This window comes from Suricata suricatta, chromosome 2 (genome assembly GCF_006229205.1).
Source record: "Suricata suricatta isolate VVHF042 chromosome 2, meerkat_22Aug2017_6uvM2_HiC, whole genome shotgun sequence".
In the NCBI taxonomy this organism is placed as follows: domain Eukaryota; kingdom Metazoa; phylum Chordata; class Mammalia; order Carnivora; family Herpestidae; genus Suricata; species Suricata suricatta.
The window spans coordinates 17,217,678-17,232,138 of NC_043701.1; the positions used below are offsets into that span (position 1 = coordinate 17,217,678).

The 14,461-nt window shown below is 39.7% G+C and overlaps 1 protein-coding gene across 1 annotated transcript in view; it reads right to left on the reverse strand.

Moving 5' to 3' along the window:
* NUP205 (nucleoporin 205) overlaps nt 1-14,461 on the reverse strand; it is an 82,913-nt gene that overhangs the window by 16,626 nt on the left and 51,826 nt on the right. Inside the window, exons 28-34 of the mRNA XM_029922946.1 lie at nt 14,241-14,432; nt 13,234-13,501; nt 13,036-13,134; nt 5,411-5,559; nt 3,803-3,994; nt 2,814-2,935; nt 1,078-1,216 (exon numbers count right to left, since the gene is read on the reverse strand). Of these exons, the coding sequence (XP_029778806.1) occupies nt 1,078-1,216; nt 2,814-2,935; nt 3,803-3,994; nt 5,411-5,559; nt 13,036-13,134; nt 13,234-13,501; nt 14,241-14,432 (1,161 nt within the window). The remainder of the gene's footprint in view (nt 1-1,077; nt 1,217-2,813; nt 2,936-3,802; nt 3,995-5,410; nt 5,560-13,035; nt 13,135-13,233; nt 13,502-14,240; nt 14,433-14,461) is intronic.

Genomic DNA, 14,461 nt, shown 5'->3' on the forward strand with positions numbered 1-14,461 from the left:
GGGGTGCCTGGGTAGCTCAGTCGGTTAAGTGCCCAACTTTGGCTCAGGAAATGATTTCAAGGTTCTTGGGTTAGAGCCCCACATTAGGCTCTGCACCAACAACATGGAGCCTTGCTTGGGGTTCTCTCTCTCTCTCTCTCTCTCTCTCTCTCTCTCCTTTTCTCTCTGCCCCTTCCCAACTCACGTGTGCACGCACACACGCACACACACACACACTCTCTGCCCCTCCCCAACTCACGTGTGCACACACACACACACACACTCTCTGCCCCTCCCCAACTCACGTGTGCGCGCACACACACACACACACACACACACATTCTGTCTCTGTCTCTCTCTCTGTCTCTCGCTCAAATAAACTTAAAAAAGTTTAAAAACAAACAAAACAAGGTGCCAAAGAAACAGCAGCATTCTACCTTGGTGACATAAGCCTGAAGACTGAGGACAAGGAAAGCAAGTATTAGGACACAGTTCCCGAGCGTGTTACAATAACAGAGCAAAACAATCACGATTGCAGAGTCATAATGATAAGTCTAATCAGTGAAAGGCAAGATAATATTGTATTATTAGTTTAAAGAAACAAAGATTTTTTTTTCTGAAGGTTTCACTAAAAAGAGATGAAAATAAAACTGATTTCTGGTGCTCAATGAAAAAAATTTTTGTTAGAAAATTCACTTATTTCAATTCCTTTGTTCTCTAAATATCACAATTAAATGTGCCATTATCAACTATCTCTTATACTTTCTGGAATGCCCAACATAGTGTATGGCTCTCCACAAATCCCTGATTAAACTACACTTTAGAAGCCAGCTTACTCCTGTCGCAATAACCGCTTCCTTTTACAGAAGGACATGTTTCGAGCTCTCGCTTTCCATCTCACTATTCTGCTCTTTGCTGCGGCATTTCATTCAAATAAGAGTATATCTAAGAACAGGCCGATGAAGTTCACGCCAAGTACCCGGGGGCTGGCTGTCCGTGCCCGGGTCTGCCACAGGCTGCGGCACGTCCATGGACGCTGTCTACGCCCAGACTTTCCACACCTGCACCAGACGACCCCTGGGCCAGCGCCCCCCTTACCTGCCCTGCTGCCTGCAAATGCTGGGCCGTGCTGGACGTGAGGATGACCTGGCACAGGCGGAGTGCCGGGAGCAGGATCTGCCGGTAGCGGTCCACGGGGGCAGGGATGAAGACCGGCGGGTCTCTCATGCCGAACACGCTGCATTCATTTCCACCCAACAAGAGAGAGCGACAGTGCAAGGGTTAAGGGACGCTAACAGTGCCTGACCATCTCCACGGGTGCCTGATTAAGATGGGAAGCTACTAATGAGAATTCTACATTCCATTTAAACAGGAAAAACAATTACTTCAAATATGAAAAAACTTAATAAAGAAAATCCGCATAATTTGAAGATAATGCTTGGAATTTCCTAAACATATTTATTCTACTCTGAATGCTCCCTTGGGCCATAGAAACTATAAGAAACCGATAAAAAACAAGTTATTTTCCCCAAGTTTCCCTCTCCTATACCCACAGCCAAAAATGAGTCTACATTGCCCACTAGACTTAAAAAACAAACAAACCATGATTTAAAAAAGTTAAAATGAAGCTATAAAATCACTTAACTTAAAAAAAAATTTTTTTTAACTGTTTATTATTCTGAGAGACACAGAGCTTGAGCGGGGAGAAGGGCAGAGAGAGAGACAGACAGACACAGAGAATCTGAAGCAGGCTCCAGGCTCCAAGCTGTCAGCACAGACCTCAACACGGGGCTCCACCTCATGACCCGTGGGTTCACGAGCTGAGCTAAAGTCAGATGCTTAAGTCCCTGAGCCACTCAGGTGCCCCTAAAATCACTTAACTTTTAAGATTAGGTAATAAACTATTATTTATTATAAATGTTTAAATTTTTCGACAAATGAAAATGGCTGCCAATTGAAGAAAAGGGAATGGACACAAAATATGGAAATAAATAAGAGAAAGCCTTTGCTCAGACAAGCAATGATATGCCAAGACTCAAGGAATGTAATTAACTCAATCCCCTTTACCTAAGGTGAAAATAATAACTCTCAGGTTTCAAACTTTAGAAAAACAATTTAAAAACCTAAAACATTTCTTTTCTGGAGGCAAAACATTTCTATAGTTTATCCTAAAGAACTCAAATATTCAACTTAGCAATGGACTTCTGAAGAAAATTAACAAAACTGAGTGTTATTTCCTGCCAGGGGGGTAATGTTAACAACACTGCAGCCAGATGGACAAAAATGAAAAAAACAAAAATAAAGCCAAGAAAACCCTCAAAACCCGTATTCAAATTGAACCAAGAAATCTGTTAAAAAGCTTGAAACTTAAAATAATTTGGCTAAAAGCTTTCAAATCTGCAAGCAATGGGCAAAATGCTATAATAATAAAAATAAAAATACTACTCAGTCATCGGGAATAGACAATCCACACAAATTATAATTTCACTACAATACTTTAAAGGACCACTATACCTAAAAATACATCTTCTATTGCACAGAACACTACAGCTGGGAAGAAAGACATTTGCTAACAAAACGCTCTCTGACTTCCCTATTACTGCTCTGAAATGGAAAGCATTAGCCCCCTCCTACTCTTATCGTTATTAGCAACTTCCATTTCTTAGTAAACAGGAGGGATGTAGGACCAAAATGAAAGTTATCAAGGGAAAAAATACTACTCAAACAGAATGACAAACCAATGGCAAGTATTTTGTTTGGGATTTTTCCCCCTCACTAATCCTTTACAGTACAGGAACAGCACGGAAACCACACCGGCGTATATGGGCACTTACCCCTGCGGGTCCATCTCCGGGCGCATGTCATAGACCTGGCACTGTGCCAGTCTCACTATCACCCCAGACCTCAGCAGCTCTAAAGCGCCTTGCTGTATCTTAGCCACTCTTGTAAGGAATGCCTAAGAAGTTACAAAAGGAAAATCATCAGTGCAGAAATGATTTCCAAGGGCCTCAGATAAAAATGAGATTCTCTCACAGCATATTTCTGATCTTTAATCATACTGCGGAGAAATTCTGAGTTGCTCTGCAGGGGCGCATTATATGCCGGATTCTGTGACGATTAAAAGGCACAGCATACCTGAGGTGTCACAATACAACGCCATGCAGGAAATATGTATTCAACTCAACTGTAGTTTCACTTATCATAATGTGGGCATAGGGAGGGGAGGGAAGACTGTTTGCCCATGGCTGTATCACTAGTAACTACTGCCGCATCTGGCATATAATAGGTCTTTAATAAATGCTTGTTGAATGAATAAAGGGGGGACAGGAGTTAATAAAGAATCTAAGACTTTAGTGCTTCTGTCATTGTGACACTGTAGTATTTTCAACCAGGCGGAAACAGAAAACATTTGAAGGAAAGGAAATGATGCTTTATATGTAGTAGTGGAAATCCTGTGTTTAAACTAGAACCAGCACATCTACGTTGGAACGTTCAACAGTCTGAGTTTTGTTGGGCAGAGCCAGTGTTGCTTCCTGCTCTCCCCAGAGCGCTCAGCGCCCTGTTCCTCCCCAGCGTCAGCACGTGCGTGCGGGAGGAGCAGGTCCGTCACCGGCCAGCCCTGGCGGACCGCTTCAACTCCTCGGCGGCGTGCTTCGAGGATACATTTCTAACACAAGTTCCAAACGGAAAACTCCTTGAAATGATCCTAGCTTACATGACAGAAATATTAAAAATGTCGGCCCCACTGATGTTCTTTAATACATCTATCGCTCTAAGAGGAAGTGAGCGGCTGATCTAACTTCAAATGAATACGAAGTCTTACCATTTTGGATTCGTAAGTATAAAGGGCTTTTAAAAGCGGAGGCTGCGGCGTTAGTAAGCTCTGCAGAGTGTGGTCGTCCTCTCCCAAGCTGTCCACGAGCACCTTCAGGTAGCCGCTGTTGGAGAGGTAGAGCAGCCACTGCTGCTGCTTGTCCACCGAGACGATCCGGTCAAGCAGAGCCAGGGCCAGCATCTGGAGGAAGCGCAAACAGAGTCCACAACGCGGGGCTGGCCACCAAGAGCGAGGACCCACACGCCCTTTCTTACAAGGGAAGTGGTGGCCTGCAATAACACTTACTTGTTTTTGTTGTTTTTTGAAAAACTGAAAGCTATATCTATAGAATCTTGACTTACTAAATAGGAGGAAAGAGACTTAATAAAAATAGCTTTTTTCCCTGATTGTGAAGTTTTACATGCACATTACAGGAAACCTAGAAAACAAAAGTATATAGAATATATGTGGTCTGATAAACACGGCCACTCCATTTTGGTCTCTCTCCTCTCAGTCCTTTTTCTATGCATAACAACACTTAAACTGTTTTTTTTTTAACATAATTTAAGAACTTCTACACAGTTTATATTTATCCTATTTCTTAAAGTCCTGTTTCCCACATTCTTCAAATCCAGTAGACCCTTGAACAACAAGGGAATTAGGAACACAAGTGAAAATCCATGTATAACTTTCTGGCTCCCCACAGCCTTATAATTACTAACAGCCTACTGCTGACCGGAAGCCTTGTCAGTAACATAAACAGGTAACACTTATTTTATATGTTGTATGTATTACGTACTGTATTCTTCCAATTAAGTAAGCTAAAGAAAAGAAAATGTTATTAAGAAAATCCTAAGAAGAGAAAACACATTTACAGTCCTGCACTGTGTCTGTCAAAACAAGTGGACCCACACAGTTCAAACCTGTGTTGTATAAGATCAGCTACATATGATTCAAATGCTATGAAATTTTCTACTAGCAGAAGTTATCTTCTCACTGTATTATCACCCATGTGGCACAGTATTTTAAAGAAATATAAAGGCAAATTCCCCTCCACAGAGAAAGACATATTCAGTATAAAACCTGTGTACCCAGTATTCTCTTAACCAAAGATATTTATTAAGCAGCATTTCTACCAGTGTAAGGCCCACAATAAACAGAAAGATTATTCTGAGGGATAATTCTGAACAAACTGAGATTCTGAACAGAAATAAAGAAAACATATGAATAAATAAAATAGAAATTCTAAATTATAACATGTAAGAAAATTCACTAGGAGCGCCTGGGTGGCTTGGTTGGTTAAGTGTCCAATTTCAGCTCAGGTCATGATCTCCTGATTTGTAAGTTCAAGCCCTGTGTCTGGCTCTGTGCTGACAGCTCAGAGCCTGGAGCCTGCCTTGGCTTCTGTGTCTCCCTCTCTCTTTCACCCTGCCCCCACCCACACTCTGTCTCTCTTTCTCAAAAAATAAACAAACATTTGAAAGAAAGAAAATTCAGTAAAATATATTGCAGAAAACAATTCTCAATAGGTAACATGGATTTGCAAAGTTACTTCAGTTTATACCTTAGTATTAAAAATATTTATTCAGTTATTATACTACACAGGGGTTACCGTACCCTTCCAATCTCATGACCATCACAAGCATCTCGACAGACCACTTCCATGAGGGCAGCACCGTAGCTCTCAATGATGGCTATGTTTTCTCGCTGTAATTTACTAAATACATCTTCAGGGGCTGTCAGCCTCTCCCACATGGTTTTCTTGGCTAAAAGGGTTACAACAGAAAATATGAAAACCCTCCAGTAAAAAACAGTGTGATGACTGAGCAATTATACTTCATATACAAGAAGAAAATGCCTCCATTATTGCATGTAGTACCCAAGGGCCCACCAAACGATGGGTCTAGGCGGCTAAACGTCAAGAACACAATGCACACATTGCACTACCTATTCTTAAATCAAAATGAATTACTTTTTTAAATTTTTGTGGGAGTGAACGCACATGTGTGTGTGTACATGAGCAGGGGAGGGACAGATAAAGGGAGAGAGAGAAAATCCCAAGCAAGCTCTGTGCTTAGCACACAGCCTGATGTGGGGCTCAATCCCATGAACTGTGAGATCATGATCTGAGCCAAAATCTAGAGTCAGACTAACCAACTGAGCCACCCAGGCGTCCCAAATCAAAATAAGTAAGACTGTTAGAGCACCAATATACTGTATTTATTCTGCTAATTAATCAAAATTCATCTTTTATTGAGATCTAGGAGAATTTTGACTAAAAAACTCAGGTACGAAGTCAACAAAAATCTGCTCCCCCAAAAAATCAGATAATTTTTATATTTTTTAGTTGAAGTACTTACTAAAAAATACTTATTAAAAAGGCATACCCTTTTAATAATAAGGGTAATTTAAATATACCAAGATAATTAAAGGCACGATCATACATTTTACTGAGATTCATGAAAACCTTCTAGAGAAGTTTCAAAAATTTATTAAAGCCATAACCTGTATTTGAAACCAATCTTACGACTTTTTCCCCAACTACTACACAGCAACTATTTTTAAATCAGGGAAAAGTTCTCAAGATGAACTGATCACAACGGAGAGTAAAAACGAAGTAGGCTTAATCATGAAAAAGAAAAGTAATCCACATGGTGGCCCGCATTCCATTATAATGTCTCAGAAGGCAAACTTTCAGAGTTTTCATAACATTTTTCCCCTAAAATATTTTCACCGCTACTTCTGATTTTGTTTCACTCGCACTTATTTTTAATTTCAAATTCGGTCAAAGGAGGGACTGGGATTTTTGTGTTTCTCGGTCACGTCACTCCCTCAGCTGATCCGGCCCCACCCACTGCTCGGCCTCGTCTTCCATCTTCCACCCCGGAGCCTTCCTGCCCCTCACTTTCTGCACTTTGGTCTCAGGGTCTCTGCGCTTTGCTCTTTCAGGTTTGTCCTCAGAGCTTAGCATGGCTGCCTCTTCACCGCTCCAGCCTCTAGTATCACTTCGCAGCTACAGGCCACACCCCCTCCACATACACATCGCAGTGCCTTCGAAATTCCCGCACAGGGTTTATTTACCGGTGCACCGGGTTGTTTCACACTGGGACTGTCTTGTCCACCACTGTGTCCCGGTAGTTAGCACAGTGGCGAGCACAGTAGCACAAACATTAATTACTGACTGACAGGTGAAAGAAAGTTCACAAACTTGCTCCAGGGACGCCAACAGATGCCTTCAAGACAGATTTCCAAACAGCCAGCCTGAAAAGCTATAGCATCTTTTCTATTTTACACACAGGATTGGCACAACATTGTTTGAATAAAGGTTTTGAGTAGATGTCTGAAAGCCACTGCTTTATAGTTTTAGGCCCAGATTCCAGATTTCAACCATGGCCAAAACGAGGGCCGAGGGATGCCGGGTGCTTCCGCACAACCCCCGGGGTACTCCTCCAATTGCTTCTAGTATTTACAGAGAAAACTGAAAGCCATGATTTGCAGAAGGCCAGGCTAAGTGGTAAAGAAATAACTTGATTTTCGTTGTCAAACTGTGAATAGATCTCCAAGTTCTACATTTTATGAACAGTACCACCTAGAAAGTCTGCAACTTAATTAAAACTTTCTTTTAAATTTTCATTATAGGAGGGTAAATTAGTTAATTAGAAACCACCAAGTTAGTTTCTTGGAAGAAGTTTCCTTCTTCCAACATACCTTATAAACCACTGCCATACAAATTTTGCTAAATACCAACTTCCTATCGCTTTTCTCTGTAACTTAAAATGGCTATCAATTGCTTCATCCAACTAGCTTTAAAATGCACTTTCATTTGCAAGGTCATTAATAATATAAAGTTGATTTTGTTTTCCATCAACCTTCTCTCTTGCTTATGGCAAGGACATCCTCCTTAGTCTCTACTCCCTCCTAGTCTGGGCCTTGCTTGAAAAGCCCTCCATTTACTGCTACGTAAATACATCTTTACCTGCAAGGTCCAGTGGAAGTCTTGCTTTTTCTTCTTTCTCTTACCTCTTATAATTTACAATTGGGGTTCAAAAACTAAAGGCTGAGAGCAAAATCTGATCTGTTTTTATGAAGCTGTGATGTGACATAGCCATGGTCACTCAGCTGCAGTCTCTGGCTGCTTTCACACTCTAAAGGCAGGGTTGAGTAGCTGCAACAGAGAGCACCGGGCTTGCAAAGTCTAAACTATTTACTATCAGCCCTTACTTATGGGAAAAGTTTGCTGGTCTCTAGTCTGGTATCACGCAACTTAATACTTCCTGTTTTATAAATACATATATTGTCATTTATACTAGAATATAATCCTTATGAAAACAAGAACCCAATTGATATTTCCTGCTTTTGGAATAAGCAAAAATAATCAACCACCAATTGAGATAGACTTTTATTTATATTGTGAAAAACTGGCAATAATCTTCTGTCCAAAAATGGACAAGCTAAATAAATGATGGCATATCCATAAGTGACAAAATCTATAGAGCTATTAAAAATATTATTCAACAAAGAAAAAAGTTCATAAAATACTGAGTGAAAAGAAAAGGGAGATTTTAAATCAATATGGCTGGCTATAATCAAAATGTTCTAATGGTTATCTTACCAGCGTAGAACATGGGACTTCTTACCTTTATTAGTATGTTCTAAAGTTCTTCATTCAGTATTTATTTTGAAATTAAAAGTAAAAGCTAAAAATATTTTTTAAATACCAGATTATTAATTTTTAGTCATGTTCTCGGGTTCTAGGACTCGACTCAGGTTGTGAAAAATAAAAGTGATAAGAAATGTACATCTAAATTCACATCAAGCAAGAAGCCTACATTTTACTACACACACAGACACACACACACAGACACACACACACACAGACACACACACACACACACACACACCTAGTATTTGTACAGACTCAAATGAACAGAGTCCCGGGCAGGCAAGATACTCTAGAAAATCCTTTTAGTCCCACAATATTTTATGATTACAGGTGTATGTAAACTGTAATGACAGATCATACTAATGCCTAGACCATAAAAATGTTTAATGTCACAGTAAGATTATTTAAAAATTTTTTTAGTTTATTTATGGGGTGCCTTGGTGGCTCAGTCAGTTTAGCGACCAACTCCTGATTTCAGTTTAGGTCATGATCTCACAGTTTGGGGGTTCAACCCCTGTGATGGGCTTCGCACTGATAGCACAGTCTGCTTGAGATTCTCTCTCCTCCCTTTTCTCTCTCTCAAAATAAATAAACTTCTGGGAGAGGGAGGGTAGAGAGAGGGAGGAGCAGAATTCCAAGCAGGCTCCATGCTGTCAGTGCAGAGCCCAACTCGGGACTCAAACTTAAGAGCTGTGAGATCATAACCTTAGCTGAGACCAAGAGTAGGACGCTTAACTGTCTGAGCCCCGCAGGCATTCTGAATCTCAAAAATGTAATAACAGCAATGGATTCTTTGCTAAACTTCTTTTTAAAAAAAAGATGAATGGATATTATGGTTTCACAAAGAACAAGAATATTCTTGCTAAAAGGTCAAAAGAGCCCAAAAGAACTCTAGGCAGAGAAGAAAATTCCTTATGTTTATGACAACTTCTAATTCATATTTGTAAAGAAAATATAAAGCTGAGTATTGTTAGCTTATCAAATAGAATGGGAAAGAAGAGCCAATTTAAAGGAAAGAGAACATACGGGAAAAGCTTATAATTAAAGTACTTAAAACTGCAACAATTTAAATAATTTTAAAATTAAGAATTCAAACCAACATCTTCTATATACCTATATCAACTAGTTATAGGTTAAAATTGAATGATAAGTCCTAGAAAATGAGAAGTTATTAATGAATCTGCCTTAAAAGCAATATAATCTTCTTTACTGAGATTATAGAGAACATTCAAACAGGGCTAATCTCATGAAAATAAAATGAAGGAAAATGCACAGTATCATGGCTCTGATGTGTCAGCATGACTTTGTAAGTTGGCTTTATAAATAAACTTTTATTGAAAATATTAATCTGATAAAAACATGCTAAAAATGTATATCTTTGTAATTATCTGTCTTTAAATGTGAAGTATTTTTATAATACTAAAGCTTAAGAAACAAAAATACAGCAGTGGTGCTTGATAGTAAACATTTAGGCTCTGGGGCACCTGGGTGGCTCAGTTGGTTAATCGTCCAACTTTGGCCCAGGTCATGATCTCACAATCTGTGGGTTCGAGCCCCACATCAGGCTCTGTGCTGGCAGCCCTGAGCCTGGAGCCTGCTTCGGATTCTATGTCTCCCTCTCTCTCTGTCCCTCCCCTGTTTGTGCTCTGTCTCTATCTCTCAAAAATAAATAAATGTTAAAAAATTTTTTAAAATTTAGGCTTTGGTCCAATTATCTGTATTTTCTCTGAGTGGTCACTGGTAGAAACGATAGAAAGTACAAGATGAGGAGAATACAAAGAGAGGGGCACCTGGCTGGCCCAGTCGGTTAAGCACTCAACTTCTGCTCAGGTCATGAGCCCATAGTTTGTGAATTTGAGACCTGTGTCGGGCTCTGTGTGTCTCCCTCTCTCTCTGCTCCTCCCCCACACATGCTCTGTCAGTCTCTCTCAAAATTAATAAAAGTAAACATCAACTCTTGTCAACTAACCCCTAGGGATTACATATATGCCAAAACAATGTCAAATTTTAACTACACTGTTCCTAACTGGAAAAACATATAACAATCTTCAAAGATTTTTACTCAAAGAATATATGCTTTTGCTCCTCCCCATATCTGTTCTGCCAGCTCAAGGTGACGGAATCCACATACAATGATTTTCAGAAAGCTAATATATGCTTAAGAGCCAACTGAGTTTTCTTTCCCCCAAACTGTGTGCTCATATCCTTTGACCACTTTTTCTTTTGGGCTTGATTTGTAAGTGCTCTTTACATATTAGAAATTAGTCCTTTATACTATGAGAGATAAATACATTGCTGGTGGGTATTATCTACCAAATTAAAAAGAGATAATTACAAGTTACAAAAAGACAATAACAACAAAAAGGATGAAGATATGAGATGCTATGGTCAGGAAAAGGAACATTCTATTAAAAATTGAGAAAACTGGCGCCCCTGGGTGACTCAGTTCACTAAGTGCCCCACTTTAGTTCAGGCCAGGATCTCATGGTTCATGAGTCTGAGTCCCGCTCAGCCTCCACCCTAACAGTGCAGGCCTGCTTGATTCTCTCTCTCTTTCTCTCTGTCTCAAAATAATAAATTAATAGACTTAGGAAAAAATTGAGAAAATTGAATTCTGACCTCAGATCTACAATAAACCAGCAAGTCATTTAGTCTCTGTAAGTAGGATTTCTTTCACACAAAGCAGGGAAAATGGCTTCCCAGTATCCAGTATAGATAGTTATGTTAAAAATAAAGTAAAAGACGTATGGAAAAGTAAGTATATAGACATTAAAAGTTCAGTTTCCATTTTAAAACAAAATAGAAACTAGGTACCATATCAAAATATGCATATACACATACAAAAGTAGATACCAATAAATACTTATCATATTTAATATTTCTAATTTGAAACTTAAAAAACACTAGTGTCTAAGAAATACAATGCTTTGCTGTTTAAAATAAGTCAAAATAGGGTGCCTGGTTGGCTCAGTCATTAAGCATCTGACTTTGACTCAGGTCATGATCTCACAGTTCCTGAGTTCAAGTCTAACATCAGGTGAGCTTGAGACCCTGCTTCAGGTAATACATGAGCCTTGGGTGAGCCCCGTTCCTGTCTCTCCTCCCTCTCTCTCTGCCCCTTGTTCACTTGTACCCACGGTCACACACACTCTCTCTCTCTCAAAAATAAGTAAGTGAAATAAAATAAGTCAAAATAAACAGCAATCAAGCGGTGGGAAAAAAACTAATTAAGGGATGAAATTACACTAAAAATAAATCATTCGAAAATTAAAAGCAAAGGAAAATTTTCTTTTGTGGTCACACACCACTTTATTACATCTTGATAATGACGTTTTGTGAAAGTATGTTGGAGAGCTCTATCTAGTGATTAAATGGTAACTTTGCAAATTCTAGTAAATCTAATGTTAAAATTTCAGACAAGAGGAAAATGGGAGAAGTGTGTTGGGGAGAAGTACGGAGTGGAATCCCCATAACTCTCTCTCTTAAGAAAAGCGTCTCAGAAGGGTATCAGGAGTCCATTATCAAAAGGTGCTTATAACAAGTTCTTAAACAGCAGCATAACTCTGGTATAGAGTATTATACACTCATCTGCTGAATAGCTGAAAACATTTTTCATATCTGGAGACCAAAAAGTCCAAATTATTACTCTTCATTTAAAATGCTAATTACATTTTAGAAAGTGTAATTTATCAGTATTTTAAATAGGCATTACCTTTAACCAAGAAATTCTACTTTTTGAGTAGAGTTTATTGAGTTTATTTCTTGAGTTTATTCAAGAAAAACTTCACATTAGTACAAAAACATATGTACACTTCTGATGAGGATTTAAACTTGTAGGAGGCCATTTGGTAGAATCTTTTTTTTTTTTCCCCTCTTAGAGCACACACGTGAGTGGGGCAGGGGCAGAGGGAGAGGGAGCAAGAATCTCAAGCAGGCTCCATGCTGAGCGTGAGGCTAGCTCTCACAACTGTGAGGTCATGACAGAAGCCAAAATCAAGAGTTGGATGCTCAACTGACTGAGCCACCCAGACGCCTCTGGTAGAATCTATTAAAATAGAAATGTGCAGTCTTTCCCATGGAAATTTTACCATGAAGCATTCTTCTTGAAAAATACAAAGGCATATAGCAGAATATTTGATGCAGCATATTTGTGACCGAAAAAATTAGAAACAATGGAAGTGCCTATGAATAATGCAAATGGTTAAATAAACATTACTTCCCTAAAACAGAATAACAGAGTCATTTGGAAAGATTCAACTAGATATGCACTGTGATGTGCTGCAAAGGGGAGAAAGCCATCCAAACACTGTGACAGCAGACTGTTTGTGGGACCCGAGAAAGAGAGGGAATTAAACAGACATATAAGCTAAAGTCGTATTTCAGGGTTTTTTACAGTACGCATGTACTACCTTAATTTTTAAAATTAAACATTCTTCCTCGACTCTACAGTAAGTGCTTTCATGATTCCATAGACTCATTTATTACAGCGTTGCTTAGCCAAAAGATGGAAAAGGGATTTTTTATATTTAAAGTACCCAATCTCTAGAACAGAAAAGATGAGAAATCTGTGCAGTTCTACCTGCTTCTAACGTGTCTGGTTCATCTGGCCTCTGGGCGATCTGTAAGTAATACAACAAAGAGCCATACAGGTGTGTCCTCACTCGCTGGAATCCGCCACCTAGGGAGACACGCAGTAAATACCCTTATTCTAATTAAAGTTAAAACAAATATAAAAAGGTATAATTTGTAAGAAATTTAGATGAAAAAAAAAACAAACCTGTCTTCAAAATGAAGTCTAACAATTTCTTCAAAATGATGTGAAGCGAAGAATCTCCAATAGAAGCAAAACCCACAACCGGGTTCTCTGCTGGAGCAGGTGGCGCGAACGAGCTATCGAGCATAAAAGCGTACTGGGTCTCTCCGGGTCCCAGGACTAAGGGTTGCTTCTGCTCTGTGCGAACGGCTTGGCTCAGGTGAGCGGTCAGGGTGAACACAGCACCTGCCACCACTGGCATTAACTCCTGCGCTGCCTCATCATCCAGGATCTGGAAGCAGAAAAACAAATCAGCGTGAGGACTCAGCTTTCAGCTACAGTCATTAACAGGTTTTACATACGCTGAGCTGGTCAGCTACCAGTAAGAATATAAGAATGGAAGAGTATTATTCAAAGAAAATAAAAGCTAATAAATAGATACATTTAAATATGATACTGGAAACAGGTGTTCTCAACCAGAAGGGATGCCTATCAAAATTCGTTAGAGAGGTTTTTAATGTAAATTCATATAAATGGCCACACCACCAGAGTGTCTCACTCAGTGCGCCTGGGGTGGGATCTAGCACGCTAGATCATTGTGACACATGGTCTGGTTGAGAGGCACTACTGCACAGAGCCTTTCTCAAGGATTGTCTTTTTAAAAAAATTTTTTTTAACTTTTTTTATTATTGAGAGACAGAGAAAGAGACAGATCATGGGAGGGGCAGAGAGAGAATCTGAAACAGGCTCAGGCCCTGAGCTGTCAGCACAGTGACCGACGCAGGGCTTGAACTCCTAACCCGCAAGATCATGACCTGAGCCAAAGTTGGACGCTCAACCGAGTCACCCACGCGCCCCTCAAGGATCATCTTAGCACTGGCAGTACCCAACTCCATTTATTCTTAATATAAAAGGGGAAAAAAGGATGATGGGGAACTGTCTTTTTAAGTAGTATACAAATATGTGTTCAGCAATATAGGAAGTAATTAGGAACTAAGGAAGTTTAGGAAGCAATTTAGGAAGCACGTTACCTTATCATGCACATCTTGTAAAATATCACGGATAATCAGCTGTCGATCCTCCGCCTGAATGAGGTCCTGGGGACAAGCTGTCAGTATAATCTCCACCAGCTGCCTCCAGGACTCCAGCACGTGCCGTTTTGCATGAAGACACTGAAGCAATTTGTTTCTTCCTACCACATACTGCAGTATAGTGCTGATTTCCTGGAGCCACAGAAAGTGAATCACAAGGT